General features: G+C 40.1%; 1 protein-coding gene across 2 annotated transcripts in view; it reads right to left on the bottom strand.

Annotated features, from left to right (window-relative positions):
• LOC126354237 (sugar transporter SWEET1-like) overlaps positions 1 to 20,989 on the bottom strand; it is a 223,997-nt gene that overhangs the window by 130,126 nt on the left and 72,882 nt on the right. For both annotated transcript variants that reach the window (XM_050003735.1, XM_050003734.1), the window contains exon 2: positions 10,282 to 10,359. In XM_050003735.1, coding sequence (XP_049859692.1) covers positions 10,282 to 10,359 — 78 coding nt within the window. The remainder of the gene's footprint in view (positions 1 to 10,281; positions 10,360 to 20,989) is intronic.

Raw genomic sequence — 20,989 nt, 5'->3', positions numbered from 1 at the left:
GGTTTCAGTTATCTGAGACCGCAGGTATTTGTGTAAGTTGTGTTTGCGAGAGTGTATGTGTCCGTGTGTGTATGTGTGTGTATTGTTGACAAAGGCCTTATGGCCAAAAGCTATAACTGTGTGAATCTTTTTGCTGTACCTATCGCAACTCAGCATCTCCGATATATAGTGAGTAACAACTTTCCTTCTCAAATATAAGGATTTTTTCAATAAACCAGGAGTAATTGTTGATTACATGTGTGAATTTAAAATAAAGAATGAAAAGCATTTTTGGTAGACCTTAAGCCATTCCTATGGTCTACATATCATTGTCTGTGAAGTAGTACAAAATATGTTTGAAAATGGTACCACTTAATGCAGTAAAATTGTATATGATAACGCTTTGCTGGTAGTGGAAAAGCCCACCAGATGCATTCATCTTGTGTCAGATGCATGGATTCAAAACAAGCATACTGAGACTGAGAGGGATATAACCGTAAATAATGAGGTGTTATCAAAATTTGAGGAAGCTCATGCTGTCAATTCTACGGATCTAATGCAGACTACTGGGAGGTGCCCATGCGTAAGGACTCCAACCTCATACGGATTCCTGTTAGGAGGTAAATCATTTCAATTTAAGGTGCCATGCTTTGGACTAAACATAACAGTAGCTGGTTTCATGTGAGCACTAGTCAGATCTTTCAAGGCAGACCTACTACAAGAGTTAATCATGTACATTGATGATCTCCTACTAGTTTCAAAGAATCTGTATGACCATTGTGGATTATTCTTAAAACCTAACAGCAGCTATTAGAAAGGGAATAATCATAAAGCTGATCAAATCTCATTTTGGCCAAGGTAGGCCATGGTAGGTGAGAAGGTCATAAAGTCAGACCCAGAAGGAATATGAGCAATAAAGGAATGCCTGGAACCTTGCAGAGTGGAACAATTATGTTTATTCTTAGGCCTTGCTGCTTTCTATAGGAATTTTGCAAAAGGACTGTGTAGGAATGACTCACGTACTACTCAGCCTATTGAGGCATCAGTCAAAATGGATTTGGGATGATGGCAAAACTGAAGTGTTTAATAATGTAAAGCTAGCCCTAGAAGATGTCAAAATTTTAGGTCATCCAGTGTGCACCAAGCATTCAAACTAACCACTGTTGCATATGAATATGACCTTTGGACAGAATTTTTCAAGGGAGTAGGAGTCCCCAAAAGAGGAACCATATTACCATAGCCTTCACTGACAGCAGTCACACACATGGAGAAAGAATTGCTGGCAACAGTATGGAGTCTGTAGAAATTTCAAACACTCATTTGGGGCTCAAAAATTATACTATAAACAGATTACCAGGCACTTTCCTTTCTAATGGAAAATATACTGCTACACAGAACTTAATATGATGGGTCACCTTTTTACAAGAGTTCCAGATAGAAATAAATGTTGTGCAAAAGTTCTGATAGAATGGAAATAAAGGTAGAATGTAAATACAGGAGACCAGTCACTGAAAAGCAGAAGCATTGTGTTGTAGATAGGCACATATAAAAAAGGAAGAAAACTTGCTACCTTTCAGAGTAATCCTTTCACGAGCTAGAGTAAAATACACACAAACACACACACACAAAGAGAGAGAGAGAGAGAGAGAGAGAAATTACACACACACACACACACACACACACACACACACACACACACACATGTGCATGCTCCTGTGACTATACATGGTAACAGCTGAACTAACAGTCACAGTGCTGCATTTTGGTAGGTGTACTGGTTGTGGAGAGGGTAGTGTCAGGTTGGGTGGATAGAGGGAAAGGGAGACGAGTTGTGAATGGGTAGCTAGCAGCTCCAAGGGAGACAGCCGGTTTGATGGCTAGCAGTGTGGGAGGGAAGGCAAGGTGTACAGGGAAGGCATGTGATGCATGACTGTTGGAGCCAGGTGGGAACAGCGCATACTGCAGGTGATGTGGGGTCGTGAGTTTGGGGGGGGGGGGGGGGGGGGCAGCGGAGTGAGAGAACGGGAGGAAATTGTATCTGGTGGTACCTAAAGGTCTACTCAATTTGACAGTCACACATTTATATGAATCTTTTTCAAGAGGTAGTGGCGGAGTTATGTATGTTTTTGTGTTATACTGGTAAAAATGAGTGAAACTACATCCTATCAAGTCAGCAAATATCAATACTGCGATCAACAGTTTAAAATAATATTTTGATTATGTGGGAAAACCAAAGTGCTTACTCACAGACAATGCTTCGCAATTCATAAGTCATGGCTTTGAAGAATTTTTACTAGAGGAAGATATGACACGTATTACTATTTCAAAGCACTATCCAAAATTGAAGCCATCTGAATGTATAGTGAAGGAGATTGGGAGGTTGTATCATACACATTGCTCTAGAAGGCATACTAGGCAGGGCTCAAACGATACAAGAATTTCAAGAAATACTAAATGAGATACCTCACTTATTGATGGGGTTATCTTGGTGGAAAAAATGAACAAAATAATCATTAGAGAACCTTCACGAAAGATTTTTACTTGGCCAGATCAAAAACAATTAGATGCAGAAGAGGTATAAGAAGATGTAGAAAGATAATCAAGGAGTCATGTGGAATTCCTAGTGCAACAACATAATGGGAATGCCATAATGCCAGACTTTAAACTGAATGAGCTAGTGTTAGTACTAGCACACCACCTGAGTTCAAATCTCAAATAAGAGACTAGTAAATTTTTTCATCAGTATGAAGGTCCGAATAAAATAACAATAACCCACATGCAAAAGGAGTATTTCTTGTTGGCCAGTCCAAAAGAAATGAAAAACCTTTACAATGTAGACACGATAAAAAACCACAATCACCTAAAGATGAGTACCAAGCAGATCCAGCAATCTGTGCACACAAGGCGAGGTGACAACCACCACTTTCCAACCTAGCTACTATATTACTTCATATTTCATTATTCAACATATTAGTTACTTTTCCTCCTCCTATCCTGTTTTCTGTGAGTAAGTTTTCCTTTGACTATTTCACCTTAAAGTCTTTCAGTGATGCAGTGTTATGCATGTTGTCTCATATAGGTGTTTTCTACCATTAGTGCAACACAAAGTGGGCAATATTTGGTGAGTAGTATCATTTACCTGATGTCTTAATGAAGTGGAATGAGTGAAGTCATACCAGCTAATTTACACAACCTATATCAAGAAGGGATAATCCAGAAATTTTCCATTGCCTCTTAGTTCCACAGAACATATGGCAGATATGAATATCATGTAACAGGGAATTACAAAAACTCTAAATGGAAGTAAGGTGAATATGCTATCAATGGTACATTAACTATCCATCACCTTCCTCGCAGGTGAGTCTTTCAGGCAGAGAATACAAATACAACGCTGACCAAAACTGAAACTAGAGACATAATTATTTAAAGTCATGGGACATTGGAACCATTTACGTTTCATACTGGATAGGATAATGTACCTATGTATATAAACTGGTGTAATGATTGGGTGTACAAGTGGCTCAGTAGAAGGATAACCCACACCAAAATAAGGAGTACAAGGTTATATTCTGGGGCACTATAGCTGTGAAAATTAAGTATTATCTGAGAGTATCTTTCTGTGGAATTGGAGGTATTTGACAGTTCTATAAAGGAAGTGTGTTAAGTTATTACATCAACCATTACAGATTTTTCAAAAATTGTTTTATTTAATTCCTTACATGGCTCTCTATTTTTCTACATATTTTCCACATTTCTTTAAATGTTTGTCATAACATTTTACAAGCTCTTGCATCCCAAATTCACAGACATCTGTCGCCTGTGAGGATGACCAGTTTTTAACTGCTTCTTCCACCTCATTATCTGTGGCGAAGTGCTTGCTGCTGAAAACTCCTTTCAGTACACGAACAAATCAAAATCGTTCAGCACTAGATCTAGAATGTACAATGGGTGAGCAGTCTGCTCACATCCAAAAGATCTAATCAGAATTTGGGTGTGAATGGCAGAATGGGGTCTGACACTGTTGTGCAGCAACAATACTCCATACATCAGAAGGTCACATCCCTTATTCTGTATTGCATGTTGAAGGCGAGTCAGGTTGGCACAGTAAGAGGCTGCGTTTATTGTTGTCCCTTGCTTCAGAAACTCAACTAATAAGATTCCACTTCTATTCCAAAACACAGTTGCCATAAACTTGTGTGTTGAGGTTGCTTGGCCTTGACTTTGATTGGTTACGTGTGACACTATTCCATTGGCTGATAATTAGACTCTGTGATGAAGCAAGTTGGGTATTTTTACTTCCCCTCTTCTTTTGCCATCTGCCTCCTTAAATATGTTTTTTCACTTTTAACTAATTACCATTAACAAACATGAGTATAATCTGCATTTTCATATAAGAGAGGTTGGCCTTCAGTTTTAAAGAGTTTAACACCAGATCTAATTTTGTACTTAGTTTTTGATATGTAATTGATTTACCAATTTATTTCGACTATCCGTAGTTAATACTTTCATTATAGGATGAAATCTATTATTGTGTCACAACTTAAAATTCTATTGTTGAAGTATAAACAAAAATAAAGCCTGTAATAACTGTAAACATTTGGAAGATGAAATACTAGTATCCTTAAAGGATCTATTTGGTTCTGTTTGAAAACATGTTAGCAAAACCAGCCCTTCATTAATTCTATAGCAAGTAACAGTTTTATCAAAAGTATAACATCTGTTAATTTCACGATTTAAACAAATAATTCGGCCTAACTCTTGCAGGAGAAGAAACTGTTAAAAAGGTGCTATTTTTTATGTATTCAGTTAATTTAATGAGTTAAGTTTTAATTGTGATTTCTGTAAATTAAACATAGAAAAATGTGAAGTTTCAGTACCTATTACTGTGAGGATATATAAGGGCCCAATTTTTTTATCCCGAGACAGTTAGTCCACGGATGAGTATCAGATGAGAAGCCTGTGTTGGTTAGAACAAAAATGCTTCAACCTAACTGTGGAATAAGTGTTAACAATTAGGACATGTGTTAAAACAATGACAGTGTCTGCTCCATACGTACCTTTCTATTCTTCAAGAACTGTGAACTTTGTGGTTAGGTTTTTACTGCTCGTAGATTTTCAATAGTAAACTATTGTAGCAGTATGTGGAGGTTTGCCTGCAACCTATTAATGAGGCTTATCAAAAGTTAAACAATAATGCACTGGCCATGTAACAGTTTAATACTGCAGGGGGAGGGGGGTTTACAGTGAAAGCAAAAGACTGCGAAATGCAACTGTGCATCTGTCAGCTACATCATTTACCAATGGAATGGTGTCACATGTAACGCATTTTTCAGCCAGTACGTCGACACTGAGGACAGACGAAGAAACAAAGCAGGTGAGTTCTGTCGCAACCCTGGGGCCAAGTGAGAAACCCACGTCTCGCCCCTGTGATAATATTCTGTAAAAATTGATCACCTTCCTTAAGATATCAGTCTAAAAAATAAAGAACACAAGCTATTCTTTCCATTTTGTATTTCTCAGTACTTGAGAATCCAATGTGCACACTATCAGGAAAACTGCAACTTTTCAGACACAGATTTGTGCAAAGTTGTTCTACCCACATTCAGAAATTCCAAGTTAATGTTGAAATTGCGAATCACCAGTCTTAACGAATCTTAGACCAAATGTTCTGAGCTCAGGGACAGTCAGCCTGATAACAGTTCATCGTAGACAGTTTCCCACCCATCTTTGAAAGCTCTCACCCACTTACAAATTTTGCTGACATTCATTGCTTTGGGGCCATACACCTCACTTATCTGTCGATGAATTTCGATTGCTGCAATGTTCCTTGCTGTCAGAAACTGATTTACTGACAGTATTTCACAGTTGATGGGCTGATCAGTTGTACATGCAGACTACTTGAACCTTTTATGTAGTGCAGACACATTTTCATTTGAATGATCTTGGACAAATGATCAATGCATGAACAGCTAAACCAGCTTTAACAGGGCTCACATCGATTTTCTTTCTTTTTGTATTTCTACATCTACATGGATACTCTGCAAATCACATTTAAGTGCCTGACAGAGGGTTCATCGAACCATCTGCACAATTCTCTAGTATTCCAATCTCGTATAGCGCGTGGAAAGAATGAACACAAATATCTTTCCGTATGAGCTCTAATTTCCCTTATTTTATGGTGGTGATCATTCTTCCCTATGTACGTCGGTACCAACAAAATATTTTAGTATTCGGAGGAGAAAGTTGGTGATTGGAATTTTGTGAGAAGAATCCGTAAGAACAAAAACAACCTTTCTTTTAATGATGCCCAGAGCCCAAATCCTGTATCATTTCTGTGACACTCTCTCGCATATTTCGCGATAATACAAAACATGCTGCCTTTCTTTGAACTTTTTCAATGTACTCCATCAGACCTATCTGGTAAGGATACCACACCATGCAGCAGTATTCTAAAAGAGAATGGACAAGTGTAGTGTAGGCAGTCTCCTTAGTAGGTCTGTTACATTTTCTAAGTGTCCTGCCAATAAAACGCAGTCTTTCCCACGACATTTTCTGTGTGTTCCTTCCAATTTAAGTTGTTCGTAATTGTAATGCCTAGGTATTACAATTATTTTAGTTTGAAACAGCTATTTTTTGTCCTTTTCATATAGATTCTTTAAATAAGAAACCAGAGATTCAGCTACAGCTTCCATTTTCTCTGCCATATCCTGTTCATCTGGGAGTTTAGAATGTACAGCTTATTTTTAATTAATAAGATCACTTCCTCTAATGTTTCCTTATCCACATATATGTACCATCTTGCACCTGGAAGTACTAGGCATTGCAATACGACTTTTAATTTAGTTATGGCTTTACTTTATCTACTCAAACTGACACTTTATTCTTTAACTCCACTGTCTAATAATGTTATAGCATTTTGTGTCCATTCTTTACAGTTAAAACAAAACATGAATCTCACTCCAAAACTTCCGCAATTAACGCAACACCTAAAACGACAGAGATTGTCCAAGACCGATTATAAAGTCATTGTTGCCCCAATCTTAATTTGTTTCACACCATAATTAAGCAAATACATATGGATAATTGAAAATTCAGTGATAATATATAGGAAGTCAATGTTACCCCTGAAGAAAAAAGTTAGGGGATCAATGTTATCTTTTTTTAAAGAAATGTGAATTTTTAAAATTGTTTGTTCTGTTAACAGCGCCAGACAACTCCATTAAATCATGTGAATTTGAACATAAGAGACTCTGATGATAGGATTAAACACTTCTTCTGGACCAAGAAAGTTTCTCTCATTTGAATTTATAAGATATGTATGGCTTGCTTAAAAAATTGTTTTGAACTATAATAGTTTTTAAATTTTATTGTAAAGTGTTTAAATTCATTTCAACATATTCCCTTGTATTATAATTTTTATTCTCAAGAAGATATATAAGTTTATACGGAAATGGAAAAAAAAGGGTGAAACTGATCCCAGTGTCACTGTTACCCTCAGGGGATCAGAATCACACTGGTTGACAGTACCAATGAAAATGGTGTTGTTTGACGAGCAATGCATGTTGGGAGCCCATGTGCATGTGCATGCTTCAATGTTTGCATGACATTCGATCAGCTATGGTGATTTGGACCTTACTACTACAACGTTGTAATGCAGATTACCTTGGGTGAATGGCACTGCAGTAACAAACTAAGGTATTATTGCCTGTAGAGATGCTGTAGCACATCCCTAAAATATCAATGTCTGGTAAAGTACCAGCTCAACAATACAGTGATGCAGGATCTTTACAGTGCTTTAAGTAAGAGCAATCTGCAAATATACCTTCACATGTTTATAGCAGTTTTCATATAATTTTTACATGAGTAAGAGTACGCTTGTTTGCTAAAGGATTTGTATTGGAAATCTATATAGCTTTTGTAATTAGATAGGCATTACTGTTGGGCTGATGCAAAGTTCTGGAGGGAATGTTAGTTCAACTGATATTAAATACTAATTCTACTGACTTATCTGCCTTACTTGCTGAGGGAAGACCTCAGATACCCTCCAGAGGATGTAGGGACGTAAGTAAGGAAATAATGAAAAAAGCTGTACATGTCCGAAGAACATGTACAAGTGCAAATAAGTTCCCTAAGATTATTACTTGATTAGTAGTCTTATTGTTGGCCATGCGAGATAGTGTAACATATCCGAGGGAAAGGCCGTGGCACGTCGTTAGTCTCTTCAATGTATGGAGGACAGCCATGTGAACAAAATACTAAAAATTACACATAGCTAAGATATACTTTCTAAAAATAGCACACCAATGAGAGGTCTCTCTTTGTAAAGAGTCAACCGAGATAAGGCACCAACTGAATGTGCAGCCTGAGAGGTGAACAGGCATCTGAATTTTCCGACGGACTGCACTATTCCATGCTGGTGCTAGTTGAAGGTGCTATGGGGGGGGGGGGGGGGGGGGCTGCCATGGAATATGCAAGCAGATCACTCCAAGAACATCAGTAGTATTAAACACATGAAAGAGAATGGTTGACCTTTGGGTGAAGGTAAAAGAAAATACAGTGTTTAAAGAAATTCACTGTCAAAAATAATATACATAGCTAAACGCAGCAGAAAACCTGCTCTCTTTCAGTGACGAACTTGCACTTTGCAAAAAAAGTTATCAAGCATGGCAAGAAGTCAAGCTGGAACTGATTAGCAGATCCAACTCATAACCATTATCAAAGGCAACTGTAAATCCAGTGTTAACATATCGTACTTTCAACCAGCTAAAGAGAAGATGGTGTTACACCTGGTGTTGAGTACAAGGAAGCACAGCAGCACAAGGAACATGATAAATGTCGCAAGATTTATCTTGAAAGAGAAGCAATATAGCATCGGTTTTCATTGTAATGCATTTCACAAATGACAAATCATAAAGTTAGACGAGGGAATGAAGAACTGGTTTGTAGATAATGCATAGTTGTGGCAATAACTTAAGATGCAAATGTCAATCTATAATGAAGAAATGAATGTTTCACAAACACATTTACATGAATTACACCAAAGTTACTCAATAAGTACATTGCAGGGATTTATGAACAGCACTCTATATGGCAATCCAATGTAGAACATAAATAATGGTAAGGCAGAATGATGATGACAGCTACAGTCTTTAAAACCTTAGTGCTGAAAATGACATGTAATGTTCTTAAAGGAAATATTGATTGCTTTAGTTGATACTGTTGCAAGGGGAAATATTTGAGAAGTAAATGCTGCCCATATTCACAATCATAAACATAAAAAGTTTGTTATTAATTCAGATAACTCTATTTATTTAAATTATAGAATTATCATGGCATTAATCATATCAGTGGGGGGATATGAGATGTAGCATATCACATTAGGTAAAGTGATGTGTTATTCCCATGTCTTTGTAACCTATGAATGACGATCATGACCTTTGTGAATACAGTTTTTTTGTTTGTTAAGTACTGCATATCCAATAGCATACTTTTGGAATGTTTGTGTGTTCCTTAAGTGAGTGAACATGACTTGAGATGAATACAGTGTATTTGCTGGCCTGGGCACCAGAAGCAGTCTTTCCACATGTAGTGGTACTTGCTGTTCAGCTGATTACTCTGTGCCACCATCACCTCACCTGGGAAGAGCACAGTGGGCCGTGGAAGAGTAGATTGTGACATCAGCAGTAGTTTCACAGGAACAAAAGTTGAAGCTGCTGTTATGTTTGATTAGATATCTATGCTATGCTTGGTAAAGAACAGTCCAACTAATGGTAATAACTGTCTGACATTACAACCACATTTCATGAATACAAAGCTGTATGAGGGGTAACAAATTGTAACTGCTGGTACAATATATTTACATACTAGAAGATGTGCTCGTTTTATTATTCAGTAGTTGGCTGAAGAAACAGACAAGCACCTGTCATTTCCAGCACAGCCTGCATAGGAGACGAAGTCCACCATCAGAAAATGAAAAGGTTTACCAGAATGAGAAAAATCGAAAGATTTGAGTTTGGCATTTAAAAGGTATTGTAAGTTGAAATTCAATGTTAATACCAGTTTACACCAGGCATTGTTAGACCCCAATACCTTTGCAAGTCCACTTATCTCTATTTACACATCTATTTCAACTAGTGTAGATCGCATAAGATGATTTTAGTGCTTCTTTGGTTACTTTCCTTTCAGGAGAACCTGCCATCAGTGGAAAGCTAATTCACTTTTTTAAGCTAAACATACAACTGAAATTCAATACATCACGTGTACATATTAACGGGCCAGGCAGAAAACTATCGTTACACTTACGACAACAGTGCAGCAACGAACGTTGTTGGTTCACACTCTCCTGTTGTGCCAGTATCAATAAAACCCTTGCATATTGGTCTGAAAATAAAGATAAACATACAGTCATAAATATACTTTTTTTAAAAAAATATTTGTAACAGAAGAATACCATAGAAGCCCCTTTTGAATATAGTTTTGAAGCTGGTAGCAAATAATATTATTTCAATACTGGCAATATTACTTTCAAAAGCTGTCAAGAAAGTAAATTAGATCAAGATAAAATTAATTCCATGCACTGTAAAACATAATCATACAGCATACGATAAGAGAAAAGTTCTAATATGGAATTCACTGTAACAATAAATGCAGTCATATGAAATGAGTACTGCTCACTAAACCTAAAAGCACCTTCAATGAATGTAGGTAACATCATGGAAATCCAGTGAAGGCCAAGACACTTCGTATTTAACAAAGATGATTATCAGTTACATAATATTATGAAAATAATTCTATCTTAAACAGTCCGATACCTTCCCACTCATTTTTACCTCTTTACATACTTCATCTGAGGAATCACTAGTGGTGGCAGTAATGAATTGATGATAATGAAAGATAAGAGGATTTAATAATCATGAGAATTTGATATAACCTGTATGTTCAGCACAACTATTTACTGCAAACTCCAAGATTACATACACTGTTCAATTATAGTTACTAGTCAGTAAAACACTGGCATTAGCAGCATGTGAGCACATGAATGGCCACCAATGTTCAAGCCATTTCAAAAATGTTCAGAAACAGTATGTCATGGCCCATCGAGCATAGACCATTAAGTTAAGTAGTGGTTTTGACTTTGTACATATGTACTGTTTGTGTTTTCCTTTTCTTTTTTTGTTTATAAATGTACAGCTATGGTGTTCTTTTAATCATTGACAAAGGTCTTCTTAGGCACTTGTGGGTTTTATTGTTGTTCTGAAGAAGGTGTAGTTATCTACACCGAAACCTGGGTGAACACTTAACACTAGGTGCTTTTTTCGCAATTGAGGCGAGTTTTTAGTTTTTTAGTACATTCCATTATCCTCGTTTGCTTTTGAAAGTAAAGATTCACGAAGCACTCAAGAAACATATAACCTTTTTGAAAATCAACAGTAAACTAAATGTTCAAAACTATAAACAACATGTGTACGAACAAAAAAAAAAAAAAAAAAAAAAAAAAAAAAAAAAAAAAAAAAAAAAAAAGAAGAATTGAAAGTTGGCTTTACAACATCATCATCATCATCATCATTTAAGACTGATTATGCCTTTCAGCGTTCAGTCTGGAGCATAGCCCCCCTTAAAAAATTCCCCCATGATCCCTTAATCAGTGCTAACATTGGTGCCTCTTCTGATGTTAAAGCTATTACTTCAAAATCATTCTTAACCGAATCCAGGTACCTTCTCCTTGGTCTGCCCCGACTCCTCCTACCCTCTACTGCTGAACCCATGAGTCTCTTGGGTAACCTTGCTTCTCCCACGCGTGTAACATGACCCCACCATCTAAGCCTGTTCGCCCTCACTGCTACATCTATAGAGTTCATTCCCAGTTTTTCTTTGATTTCCTCATTGTGGACACCCTCCTGCCATTGTTCCCACCTACTAGAACCTGCAATCATCCTAGCAACTTTCATATCCGTAACCTCAACCTTGTTGATAAAGTAACCTGAATCCACCCAGCTTTCGCTCCCATACAACAAAGTTGGTCGAAAGATTGAGCGGCGTACAGATAACTTAGTCTTGGTACTGACTTCCTTCTTGCAGAAGAGAGTAGATTGTAGCTGAGCGCTCACTGCATTAGCTTTGCTACAACTTGCTTCCAGTTCTTTCACTATGTTGCCATCATGTGAGAATATGCATCCTAAGTACTTGAAACTGTCCACTTGTTCTAACTTTGGTCCTCCTATTTGGCACTCAATCCGTTTATATTTCTTTCCCACTGACATTACTTTCGTTTTGGAGATGCTAATCTTCATACCATAGTCCTTACATTTCTGATCTAGCTCTGAAATATTAATTTGCAAACTTTCAATCGAATCTGCCATCACAACTAAGTCATCTGCATATGCCAGACTGCTTATTTTGTGTTCACATATCTTAATCTCACCCAGCCAGTCTATTGTTTTCGACATATGATCCATAAATAATATGAACAACAGTGGAGACAGGTTGCAGCCTTGTCTTACCCCTGAAACTACTATGAACCATGAACAATTTACTGTCAACTCTAACTGCTGCCTGACTATCCATGTAAAGACCTTTAATTGCTTGCAAAAGTTTGCCTCCTATTCCATAATCTCGCAGAACAGTCAATAACTTCCTCCTAGGAACCCGGTCATATGCCTTTTCTAGATCTATAAAGCATAGATACAATTCCCTGTTCCACTCATAACACTTCTCCATTATTTGCCGTAAGCTAAAGATCTGGTCCTGACAACCTCTAAGAGGCCTAAACCCACACTGATTTTCATCCAATTGGTCCTGAACTAATACTCGCAGTTTCCTTTCAACAATACCTGAGAAGATTTTATCCACAACACTGATTAAAGAGATACCTGTGTAGTTGTTACAATGTTTTCTGTTTCCATGTTTAAAGATTGGTGTGATTACTGTTTTCGTCCAGTCTGATGGAACCTGTCTCGACTCCCATGCCATTTCAATTTTCCTGTGTAGCCTTTTAAGACCTGACATTCCACTGTATTTGATGAGTTCCAACTTAATTTCATCCACCCCAGCTGCTTTATTGCTCTGCAATCTACTGACCATTTTCTCCACTTCCTCAAATGTGATCCTATTTCCATCATCGTTCCTATCCCATTTTCCCTCGAAATCTGAAATATTACTGATTGTATTTTCACCTACATTGAGCAACTCTTCAAAATATTCCCTCCATCTGCCCAAGGCATCCACAGGATTCACCAGCAGTTTTCCTGACCTGTCAAAAATACTTCCCTTCTTACCTACCTTTCGAAGACTGCTAATTACACTCCAGAGTGGTTTTCCAGCAGCTTGACCCATAGTCTACAACCTGTTTCAAAAGCCTTCCCAAAATTTCTTCTTGGATGGCTTTAACAAGCCCATGAAATTACAAAATTCCTATCACTTTTTGATGATATCTCGTAATGCTACTGACATCATACATAGGAGGGTAACATATCGCTTGCATAGGAAATGTAACAGTGATAACACACTAAAAACTAACCAAATTCCATTTCAAACTGGATAACAAGTTAAAATCAAGTCAACACACAGATAAATTAATCAATAAGCTCAGTTTAGCATGTTATGCCCTTTAAAGCTTCTCTTATTGCATTAACCTAAGGACAATTGTTTGTTTCTTTGGCACATTCTCGGTCCCTGTCATGTTATATAATTTTCTTCTATGCAGTAGGTCTACAGTAAATAAAGTGTTTTCCTACCGTCCCACAGGAGTGATCAGTGAGAATATTGTTCAATATAAATAACTGTACATTTTGCACATGGCTTTTTAAGGATCTTGGAACTCTAACACTCACTTCCAAATACGTTTATTCCTTAATGGCTTTTGTTGCTTATAATAATGATTAGTTTCAGCTGAACTGTGATTTATACAGTTACCAGTACAATACAAGACATAAAAATAATTTCTACATACACTCTGCCTCCTGGTTTGAATGTAGTTGTGTACTCTGGTGGAAAGATATTCAACACAATCCACCTAATATAAAGCAAGAAACTGGAAATCCATACCAACTCAAAAGACATTTACAAACATACTTCAATAACCATTCTTTCTATGAACTGTCTATATACCTAGATTCAAGAATTGGAAAGTTCTGTTGATTACGTGGCAAGTAACAGTGTTTGTTTGTAAGATGTGTGACAAATAGTAATGTGCTGTAAATAGGACTCAGTATTTTCAAATGCAAGTACTTATTTTCTTTGAAAAATACTACTCTAACGGTGTAAATATTTAGGAAATTTAAATGACAAGAGTGCAAGTAGCGTTATAAAGTATAGTGATAGTTTATTATTAATTATTATTAATAAAATACACAGATTACATTTCTCTGATTTCTTTTGTCATTTGCTAGTGTACACACCCCTAAGGGTTCTCTTTCTTGGTAGGATCTATGGAACTAGGATGAATGAATGCTTTCTCCGTATTTCCATTCAATAGAAAATACACAAACAGTGAACCTGGAGGGACTAATCAACAGTTGTGTCAATACATTCATTTCCCTGAATTCATATGTGCTCTGGTAACTAATAGAATACTGCTAAATTCATGTGGCTTTGAATGTGGAGAAGAGACTCATACATATTTTGAAGGTTCTTCTCTGATGTTAACATATGTTGAATGGCTTGAAGGGAGCTTAGGGAGTTGGAGCGGATGGAAAACTCCTCAGCACCGTTTAATCTCATCTGCTATGAAGCCTCCAAGATAGCATCTGGTTCTGTATCAACAAGAAACTGCTGGGCAAGACATTCTGAGAATACAACAAAGCATGCATGAGAGTTTCCTTGCATAGATCCACCACATTAGACTGCAATGTATGCTCACTTAAAACAAAATACAATCTAAACTTAAAAATACATTGTGGAAATAGTTTTTACTTTTATTTCCAACAAGGGGTTGGTGTGTGTCCAAAGCAGTGCAAACTTCTATGCATGTATGACGGAAACTATTATCAAATAGCTCCCTTCAACTGTATCGTCTGCTAGAACATACCAGTTACAGAATATAGATTAGATTGGTGCACAAGTGCAAAGCACTTTTGTTTCACAAGCTGGCATTCTGGTTTATTTATTGGTTGTTATTTTTTACTTGTAGTTCATCGTTACTATTTAAGTTTACATATTGCCATTTTGTCATTTAGAGACAGAGAATGGAGATGCAGATGGTAGACAATGGTGCACCAAGTGGAGAAAGTGGAACATTTCCAAAATATTCTTCTGTTTGCATTCAATAAATGGTGACAGCAGCAGCAGTCAGAAACATTTACAATGTGTATGGGGTTAATGCCATTGGGCAGAGCATGGCATGAAAATGGTTTTCTCATTTTAAGGGTGATCGTTTTAACATTAGGGATTCTCCAGATTCAGGAAGACCTTCAGGGACTGATGATCATTTAAACACGTTAATCCACAATGATCCAAGCCAGTGAACTCAAGAACCAGCAAATGTGATCATTCCACTACCATGTGACATTTGCATGCAAGGTTCAAAAATCAGGTGTAAGGGTGCCACATGCTCTAAGCCAAAATCACAAAAATCAGCACGTGGCCCTATGCGCATTTGTGAACAAGACTGACCATTCCTATCCTGTGTCATTACTGCTGACAAGAAATGGGGTCTTTATGATAACATAAGAAAAAGAAAGGAATGGTTGAGCCCAAATAAAAAGAACAACTCCCCATACAAAGATCTGTTTGCATTCACAAAAAAGAATATTATGCCTCTGGTGGCACACCGACAGTGTAGTGTACTATGAATTGCTTCCCTGAGGTGTAACAATCATTGCTGACACTTACTGAGATGTCTAACTTCCTGGTAGATTAAAACTGTGTGCCAGACCGAGACTCGAACTCTGGACCTTTGCCTTTCATGGGCAAGTGCTCTACCGACTGAGCTACCCAAGCACGACTCATGCACCGTCCTCACAGCTTTAATTCCACCAGCACCTCGTCTCCTACCTTCCAAACTTCACAGAAGCTCTCCTGCAAAGATAGCTTCTGTGAAGTTTGGAAGGTAAGAGAAGAGGTACTGGTGGAATTAAAGCTGTGAGGACGGGGCATGAGTCATGCTTGGGTAGCTCAGTTGGTAGAGCACTTGCCTGCGAAAGGCAAAGGTCTCGAGTTCGAGTCTCGGTCCGGCACACAGTTTTAATCTGCTTATCCAGGTCCCATCTCCTTAAATTCCCACCTTTTTGCAGTTTCTTCAGTTTTAATCTACAGTTCATAACCAATAGACTGTGGTCAGAGTCCACATCTGCCTCTGGAAATGTCTTACAATTTAAAACCTGGTTCCTAAATCTCTGTCTTACCATTATATAATCTATCTGTAACCTTTTCGTATCTCCAGGGTTCTTTGATGTATACAACCTTCTTTCATTATTCTTAAACCAAGTGTAGCTATGATTAAGTTACGCTCTGCGCAAAATTCTACCAGGCGGCTTTCTCTTTCATTTCTTAGCCCCAATCCATTTTCACCTACTGTGTTTCCTTCTCTCCCTTTTCCTACTCTTGAATTCCAGTCACCCATGACTATTAAATTTTCGTCTCCCTTCACTACCTGAATAATTTCTTTTATCGCATCATACATTTCATCAATTTCTTCATCTGCAGAGCTAGTTGGCATATAAACTTGTACTACTGTAGTAGGCGTGGGCTTCATGTCTATCTTGGTCACAATAATGCGTTCACTATGCTGTTGGTAGTAGCTTACACATACTCCTATTTTTTTTATTCATTTTTAAACCTACTTCTGCATTACCCTATTTTATTTTGTATTTATAACCCTGTATTCACCTGACCAAAAGTCTTGTTCCTTCTGCCACCGAACTTCACTAATTCCCACTATATCTAACTTTAACCTATCCATTACCCTTTTTAAATTTTCTAACCTAGCTGTCCAATTAAGGGATCCAACATTCCAAGCTCCGATCCGTAGAATGCCAGTTTTCTTTGTCCTGATAACGACATCGTCTTGAGTAGTCTCCACCCAGAGATCTGAAGGGGGGACTATTTTACCTCCGGAATATTTTACCCAAGAGGATGCCATCATCATTTAATCATACAGTAAAGCTGCACGCCCTAGGGAAAGATTACGGCCGTAGTTCCCCTTGCTTTCAGCCGTTTGCAGTACCAGCACAACAAGGCCATTTTGGTTAGTGTTACAAGGCCAGATCAGTCTATCATCCAGACTGTTGCCCCTGCAACTACTGAAAAGGCTGCTGCCCCTCTTCAGGAACCACACGTTTGTCTGGCCTCTCAACAGATACCCCTCCGTTGTGGTTGCATCTACGGTACGGCTATCTGTATTGTTGAGGCACACAAGCCTCCCAACCAACGGCAAGGTCCATGGTTCATGATGGGGTTCATTGGAATAGAGATAAATATTACAAATATTAAACTCCGGAGACATCTTAACATGAACAGCCACACCCTCCAAAGGCATCCTGAGCCGCATGTGTCTGCTGTAGACCGAGTCCAGAATGTACATGCAAACACCACCTGACACCCTTTCACAGTCAGTCCCAATAAACACAGAGGGTAGGGGTCCACATATCTGGGAAACATGTTCCCACAAAAGATGTTGGGGCTCAGCGAAGTGGCAGAAAAAAACCACAGAAGTTCCACTGAGGGCTCATACGAGCAAAAGCATCCTGCGGGGTCATGATGGGATCACGGAGGCAGGTTATGCCTCAGGGCCACCTGTTGTCACTGATTATGAAGATACATCATCAATATGCGTGTGTTTCAAATCATACTGCACAGGTAGGGGGGTGTCCAGGGCCATAGGGTCCACCAGGAACACTGCCTCACATACAGAGGCAGAACATGGATCTGGCAGCACAGGGGCACGTCACCAGAATCTCTCTCTTTTTAAGGAATTCTTCCTGACCTTACAGAATTTAGATGTCTATGAGGACTTGTCTGACCCAGATTCTGGGTAAGGGGTGCCAGATGAGGGCTTTTGCTTCTCCAGCTGGGGTTTGGGAACTGATGTCCCCACTGGATAGGTAGTCGATGCTCCGCTCTGTAAGGAAAGCAGTAGGAAGAGAACCCCCCAAACCACTAGGGGAGCAGATGAAGTCAACTGGCCCCGAGGACCAGATGTAGATGACACGCAGGGCAATGGCACAGTCACGAAAGACGATGACGTCATTGTAGCAGAAGCATATGTCATCATCAAATGTGTACAATCGGTAGGCAACTACATTTCTTCTTGGCCTTGTAAGGTGTCTCTTACATGAGGAAGACATTTTTACCAGTTTTAATAAATTACTGCTTCTTATTGATGTATTCACCATAGTTAGAAAGTGATGTAGTCCGTAGCCGGCCATGAGTCATAGAGCATTTCCCACGCTGGCCGGCTAGGTGAGGATGCGATCATATGTCACGTGTAGTGGGGTGGGGTGGGGCTAGGCGCTGGACTGTATCAACAAGCGTAAGCCTGGGAAATACACGTGACGAGTAGCCCGCCATCTTAGCGCCAAAGTCACCGACTTTGTTTATTTATATTTAATAATTAAAGTCATTTATGACAACATGAATACTAGGAGGTTGGTTGGTTTGTGGGATTAAAGGGACCAGACTACTATGGTCATCGGTCCCTTGTTCCATAAAGACTAAAACCACCTGAAGAGAATAAAAAACAAACAACAGGAAAGACAGCAGACGAAACAGGACATGAAATACTCTGTCAGAGACCAGACAAAACAAATTAAAACACACAGTGTGACGGTGGTTGGCCGACAGTAGAGAAAAAGAGGAAAAGCGAACCACCAAGAACACTTTAAAAACTCAGTTTAAAATCAGAGGCTAAAAGTCAGAATCAACACCAAAAAAAAAAACTCAGATTAAAGGATATAAAACCCCTGCCCGAATAAAACACAAAACCAAGTCCACCATGGCAGAGTCATCTGATAAAAGAGCAGAGAGCATGTCAGGCATTGCAAAAGTTTGCCTGAGCACGGTTAAAAGGGCGCACTCCGACAGAATATGGACCACCGTCAAGGACGCCCCACAACGACAAAGAGGGGGATCCTCACGACGCAGTAAATAACTGTGCGTGAGTCGGGTGTGGCCAATGCGGAGCCGACAAAGGACGAATGAGTCCCTGCGGTTGGCTCGCATGGATGACCGCCACACAGTCGTCGTGTCCTTGACGGCACGAAGTTTGTTAGGGGTGGTCAGACCGCGCCATTCAGCACCCCAAAACGAGAGAACTTTGCGGCGTAAGACTGCCCGCAAATCAGCAGCCAGGAGGCCAATCTCCAGAGATGGCGCACTGGTGGCCTCTTTCGCCAGGCGGTCAACAGTTACATTGCCGGGTATACCAACATGGCCTGGGGTCCAAACAAATACCACAGACCTGCCGCTACGGGCGAGAGTATGCAGGGACTCCTGGATAGCCATCACCAGACGAGAATGAGGGAAACACTGGTCGAGAGCTCGTAAACCGCACAGGGAATCGCTACAGATAACGAAGGACTCACCTGAGCAAGAGCGGATATACACTAGGGCGCGAAAGATGGCGACCAGCTCAGCAGTGTAAACACTGCAGCCAGCCGGCAACGAACGTTGTTCAGAATGGTCCCCTAGAGTTAGTGCATAACCGACTAGACCAGCAACCATCGAACCGTCGGTGTAGACAACGCCAGAGCCCTGATACGTGGCCAGGATGGAATTAAAACAGCGTCGGAAGGCCTCCGGAGGGACTGAGTCCTTCGGGCCATGTGCCAAGTCGAGCCGAAGGCAAGAGCGAGGCACACACCATGAGGGTGTACGCAGAGGGCCCGGAAAGGAGGTGGAACAGGGAAATACCCAAGCCAGGAAAGAAGCTGTTTGACACGTACGGCGATCGGACAACCCAACCGGAGCCGACGTTCTGGCAGATGAACGACTGACTGCGGGAAGAGGACATGATAATTTGGATGCCCGGCCAAGCTAAAAACATGGGCAGCATAAGCAGCCAGTAATTGTTGGCGTCGTAACCGCAGTGGAGGGACACCTGCCTGCACAAGTATGCTGTCCACAGGGCTGGTTCGGAAGGCACCAGTGGAAAGGCATATCCCGCTGTGGAGGATTGAGTCCAGCACCCACAACGCAGATGGGGATGCTGAGCCATAAGCCAGACTCCCGTAGTCCAGACGGGACTGGATTAACGCCTGGTAAAGCCGTAGGAGAGTAGATCGGTCAGCACCCCACCTGGTGTGGCTCAGGCATCGCATAACATTAGATGCCGCCAACACGCCTGTTTAAGCTGCCGAATATGAGGCAGCCAAGTCAACCGGGCATCAAAAACCATCCCCAAAAACCTATGTGACTCCACCACTTTAAGAAGCTCACCGTCAAGATAAAGCCGCGGCTCCGGGTGAACAGTGCGTCGCCGGCAGAAATGCATAACGCAGGTCTTGGCTGCGGACAACTGAAAACCATGCGCTACAGCCCAAGACTGCGCCTTGCGGATTGCGCCCTGTAGCTGACGTTCAGCAGCTGCAATGCCAATAGAGCTGTAGTAAAGGCAGAAGTCGTCAGCATACAGGGAAGCGGAGACAGTATTTCCCACAGCCGCAGCGAGCCCGTTAATGGCTATTAAAAACAGACACACACTGAGTACAGAACCCTGTGGCACACCGTTCTCCTGGACTTGGGAGGAACTATATGAGGCCGCGACGTGCACGCGGAAGGTACGATACGACAGAAAATTGCGGATATAGATTGGCAGAGGGCCCCGAAGACCCCATCTCTGAAGCGTAGAAAGGATGTGATGATGCCATGTCGTATCATACGCCTTCTGCATGTCGAAAAAGACAGCAACCAGATGCTGACGGCGGGCAAAGGCAGTACGGATGGCCGACTCCAGGCTCACCAGATTGTCGGCAGCAGAGCGGCCTTTACGGAACCCACCCTGAGACAGAGCCAGAAGGCCTCGAGACTCCAATACCCGATTCAAGCGCCGGCTCACCATCCGTTCAAGCAACTTGCA

The sequence above is a fragment of the Schistocerca gregaria genome, chromosome 3 (assembly GCF_023897955.1).
Source record: "Schistocerca gregaria isolate iqSchGreg1 chromosome 3, iqSchGreg1.2, whole genome shotgun sequence".
NCBI lineage: Eukaryota > Metazoa > Arthropoda > Insecta > Orthoptera > Acrididae > Schistocerca > Schistocerca gregaria.
This window is presented reverse-complemented; position numbering and strand designations above follow the sequence as displayed.